Source organism: Gavialis gangeticus, unplaced genomic scaffold (assembly GCF_001723915.1).
Source record: "Gavialis gangeticus isolate Ggan-Ray unplaced genomic scaffold, GavGan_comp1, whole genome shotgun sequence".
Lineage (NCBI taxonomy): Eukaryota > Metazoa > Chordata > Crocodylia > Gavialidae > Gavialis > Gavialis gangeticus.
Window position 1 is genome coordinate 20,983,759 of NW_017728997.1, and position 5,212 is coordinate 20,988,970.

At 45.5% G+C, this 5,212-nt stretch overlaps 1 protein-coding gene across 2 annotated transcripts in view; it reads right to left on the minus strand.

Moving 5' to 3' along the window:
• The window catches only part of LOC109289046 (netrin-4-like), a 139,105-nt gene extending 133,948 nt beyond the window's left edge, over positions 1–5,157 (minus strand). Inside the window, exon 1 of one of the 2 annotated variants that reach the window (XM_019504920.1) lies at positions 4,544–5,157. In XM_019504920.1, the coding sequence (XP_019360465.1) occupies positions 4,544–4,601 (58 nt within the window). In that variant the 5' untranslated portion in view covers positions 4,602–5,157. Of the gene's footprint in view, positions 1–4,534 lie in introns of both variants that reach the window. The other variant, XM_019504919.1, reaches the window with a different exon arrangement.
• Between the last annotated feature and the right edge of the window lie 55 nt (positions 5,158–5,212).

Genomic DNA, 5,212 nt, shown 5'->3' on the forward strand with positions numbered 1-5,212 from the left:
ATGGCAGGGAAGAAGCTGCTCAAGACAAGTAAGAGAGAAAATTAAGAGAAGAAACACACTTTAAAGGAAACAGCTGTTCCTTTTGGTCCCCAAGGAGGGGCAATCAGTCTTTCATCGAATTTTCTAGCTGCATTTAATGGAACATGTTAAGCAAGGAAGGACACAGTTGCCCTTAGGATCAGCCCTGACAAGGAGGTTTATCTGCCTAGCCTGCTAATGCAGCAACATCAGTAAAGTGTTCCTGTCTGAACTGCTGTGTCATTAGGAAAAGGGGAGAAGAACAATGTGCAAATTAGCTGTGGGGTGGCTGAGGGAAGGAGGGGGGAATCTGCAGTTGATTAAGAGCTTTGCCTTTAAAGACATCAATCGGGAGAAGATGGCTCAGCCTCCAGATAACACAGCTGATCCATCTCTTGGCTACAACGTGCAACGTGGAATGGGAGCGGCAGGGCACCGCTGAGGAAAGAAAACACCAGCCAGGCAGCCAGCGACTATCCCTGAACGCCAGGAGGGGCTTGCTGAATAATTCATCAAGGGCTAAACAATCGGAATGGTGCACAGGGGGCTGCATGTTCTTGAGGCTGATTAACTTTGGCTTGATGATGGATAGCTCGGCCCAAGAAGCCACATATTTATTTATTTAGGGCTCCTTCAGAGGTGCGTGGCGAGACAGCAGTTTCACGGTGCACGGCTGGCCAACGACAGGCTTGTCTGTCGATTAGAGACCCATTCAATTTGAGATGGGTCACGCAACTGAAAGGTTGCACTGGACGACCATTCAGACAAGTGACGGCTAATTTCAGTTCCTCATTACACACCAGGGCCTGACAAATGTTATCCAAAGCCTTATTAAATATTAAAAGGCCCATTTATCACCCTCATTAGAGGCTGAAGCAGAAGGAATGGCAGTGGGATGTTCATCTGGGGCCTGATCTAAAAGCCCAGTGCAGCCAACAGAAAGACAATCCCATTGAGTGTAATGAGATTTGGACCAGGCCCTTTGCTTGTTCTGGATGCACACAATCGTGGAGCCGCGTCTTCAGGGTCTTTCACTGCAAGAGGTGGGTTCAAAACACAAAGTTCTGACCCATATTTTGGACACCTGAAAAGCTTTTGGGTTGTCTTGGCCCCTCACCCCCATGGTAGTGTTTCACTTCAGCTGGGTTTATAATAAGCCTGTCTCACCCAATGTCCATGGAGTGTGTATAGGTGTTGGTGTATTTCACTTGTTTTATCTGTTTACTGAAAAATGTTAAATGTGCATGTTTTAACGATGACCGTGGTTGGGAGGTAGAGGGCTCAAGCAGACCTGGACACAGGCATGGGTGAACTGGGTGGCTGCCTGGGGCCCAGACAGACAGGGGATCCAAAATTTTTAGTGCTATTTCAGTTGTCCAATTATTATTGTCATTATCTCTGGCAAAGGGAAGGCCTGTACTAAAAGTTTGCCCAGGGCCACCAGGAGTCTAGATATGGTATTGGGCTGAAGGGTATATTAATGAGATACACCGCCTCTTACTCTTTCACATTACTAGTAGTCAAAATGTTATGGCATTTTTCAAGTGGTCACTCGCCAACGTGAAGTGAGTTTGGCAAGTCTTGGTCCATTTGCCAGCACCTTCACACCCACATCACAAAAGCCCTTCTACAGCTGGTACTAACAGTTCCTCCTTTTGGTCTCTTTGATCAGAAAGGCTGAAATCGAACGAATTGTGGAAACCAAAAACTGTTTCAAACTCCTCTGGGCAATCCCACTCCACCTCAGATCAGAGGTGCGCTAACCCAGGCAAAAAAAAATAAAAAATCACATGATGCTTTACATGAGAATCAATCAGGCTCAGTGGCCTGGCTATATGCCAACTTGGCTAATTGCATTCCATCTGTCTGCATCTCTTCTGTAGTCACACTTTGTTCACACACCTGTGGCCTGATTTTCAGAGGTACTGGATCCCATAGAAGCTGGGCACCCTCTAATAATTCAGGCCAGTTGTGTCCAATGTCAAAGACAGAACACAGAAAAATCTATAGTTCTGGGCACTGCCCAGTGAAGGACTGGCAGATAATTACCCAACATCAGGTTTTGATGGTTTTTTGAAAGAAGAGTTCACAACTGATTTTAAGTTTGGTGTTAGAAATGGCTATTTTTGGCAAAACCACATCCCCTTTTGGAGATCTGCCATTAAGAGGCACAGCCAGGCAGAACCATGCCCTCTGGAGGGAGACAGGGCAGAAAGCTGACATTAAAGCACCAGCTGCTGTCAGCCTTGTAAGTCCACGGCAGTTTCCAGTGCTGATGTGGAAAGAGAATAAGGCCCTGAGTCCGAACTGACAACAGTGCTGGATAACATGAGCTTCACAAGAGCAACCTGACACCTGCCATTCATCATCCTGGCTTTATTTTATTTTACTGTTATTCTTTATATTATCTGTAATGGCCTAGGGAGTCAGGCTTGACAGTCCTGGAGACTGCGTTGCTCTCACCACCGATCAAGCATGGCACCAGCAGATACATCTCATGCATCCACCATGCCCCATCAATCCCCTATGAGAGAGACCAGCTCTAGGGACAAGAGGCCAAATTAGATATATATAAAATCCTCTGACATTAGCACCTGCCATCTCTGAAGAAGGCTGAACCTGAGAACTCATTTTACAGAGGACATCCAGTAGCCATCAAACAGTTGGTATCATGTTCAGGTCACTCTGGACTCAGGCTATAATTGAACTTATTTTGATATTTGAAATTAGAGAACACTTAAAAAGAAAACAAATCAAGAAGGAGCATGCAGCTCTTGTGGGTTATTGGGTCAGTATTTTATTACTTAAATAAAAGCAGGGAAATTGTATAAAATTTAGCAGCTCCTTAGCTTGATCAGGCTTAACTTTCAGGGGATGCACCATCCTTGTGATGTCCTTTAATTGTTATGTCTCAAACCCTGACTCTGAGTGTGTATAAGTCAATACATGAAAAAGGAAACAATTTCAGAATTTTTTAGTAGAGTGCTACAAGCTGCATCTCCATACGGTTGCACCCTGGCTGTGCAAGTTGTATACACCATACACTTAAATTCTATTTTGGATGCATCACATTTTTCCTAGTTGGGATCAAGAACATGACTGGCGATACCTCCATATATTTTCTGCACTGTACATCAGCCACATGGGTCCTATCCTACAAGATAGTCTTAATCAGGGAAACCAGCTAATGCTTGGGATACATGACTTCAGGCAAGTGAGGTACAGTGCCCCTCCTTATAACTTTCCCCAATAATGCTGTGATTTTGATTTGATTCAGGATAAACCACTGGGGGATAGCTTTCTGTTTACTCTGATTTCAGTTCCTTTTGTTCTTTTTACTTAATAAAAACATATCTGAAGCTATGTTGAATGCCTAATTATGTTCCAAATTCAATTCTAGCCAAGGAATAACCTGAGCTGAAGCTACTTTGCTGTGTTTAATAGAGATTGTGCAGCGGCAGAAAACTTGAGTATCCTGCAAGTCACTGTAAGGAGAAAGTTATCCTAATACTCTGCTCATGCAGGTGAAATTTAAACCTCCCATCTAAAGGAAGAGATCACAAGCCTATACTCTGATAAGAAACAGCATACGACTCAACCCATCGGTAACCTAGTCCTGGTTTATTGATGCTGTCTTCATTTTTTTTTCTGACCCAATCACTAAAGTTCCTCAGAGTTGAGCCTCTTCTTCTTTTCCCTTTCTGACCTTAAAAGATGATTTAAGCCATGGCAGGAGTAGCTGTTCCTCCACTGCCCCACTTCCACCGCTGAAGGGGAGCCAACCTCTGTCATAATAAAGGTGCTTTTTAGAATTCACTATAAATGCCATTGCAGCTTAGTCTAATATTCATTACAAGTAACCACTTTCTACGCTCTGCTTCCCATCTTATTGATCCTCTAAGATGAATAATTTTCATTTAGCCTTGCCCATCAAATCCTGACCATTAAGATAGTTAGGAAGTGGAATAAATACAAGTCCTCTTTATACAATAGGATAGATAATCTAGCTGAGACAGAAAGTTCCTGCATAAAATCTTTCCTTTAATGAAGAAAAATAAATCCCAACCCAGGATGAGGCAATTATTTTCAGCAACACTATCTCAGGAATCTGACTTCTGAATCTTATCCTATCTAGAAAGAAAGTCTTGTCCAGCTAAACAAACTCTCTGAATATCTCAGTTCTTGCCCTCCCACCAGCTGGTCCTTCTTCCTTTATATTAATGCACACTGACAGGATGCTGTTTCCTTTTAACAGCATAACCTACTAAAGTGTTTTATTTCACAGGGGAGGAGTGTGGACTGCAGAGCTCTGTATTGGGGGAAGACTACATATGCATCTCATATAGCTCATAGTCTTCTGACTGCACAGTATAAAATACAGAAAGAAAAGAAAGCATGCAAGAGACTTTCAAATACCTGGTTTCCACCCTCCCTCCCCTTGCTCTGTTTTAGGAGTCAGGTTTAGCTGTCTGATGCCTAGCAATATTGACTGATTGGTTGATTGATTTCGACTTACCTGCCTCACCTTGGCCAGCAACGATATACTCCAAGAAGACGATCAGCGTGATGCCTTTATGCTGCATGGCTGTCAGGCAAACAAATCACCCCCGTCCTCAAGGTGCAAGGAGAATCTCATGCATCTACAGGTCCGGTGCCTGCATAGCTCCTGTTTCTTGCCTTCTTTCTCACCTTCTCCTTAGGGCAAGAGCAGCGGCTGGTGCCTCATGCTTCTGATCTGGTTGGGGAGGCTTTTTGGTTGCTTGCTTTTGTTTAAAAAAAAAAAAAAAAAATCCAGACCTCTTTCCTGGTCTCTGCTGGCTCCAGGGTGGGAGTCACTTGCCCATCGCTCCCGGGGAAGTAAGTGGCGTTTCCCCCGTTAGTAGGTGCAGCTCACATCTCTGGCCCAGCTTCTCCTCTCTGCCCCGTGCTGGGGCTAGATGCTCTTGTTTTAAAACGAAACTTTCTCTTGCACTTTGTTCGGGGTGGGGGAGCGGGAGGGGGGGCTTGTTCCCCCCCTTGCCCTTATCTCCCCCCGTCCCCAGGTCTTGCCCCCTCTCCCTCTCTCCGCGGCTAGTGGGGGCGGATCAGGGACCCCGCACAGCCCAGCCCAGCCCCGCAGGCTCCCGCTCCGCGCCGCGCCGCGCCGCGCTGGCTCGGGGGTCCCCGCCCGGCTCCGTGCACCGGGCGCAGCAGA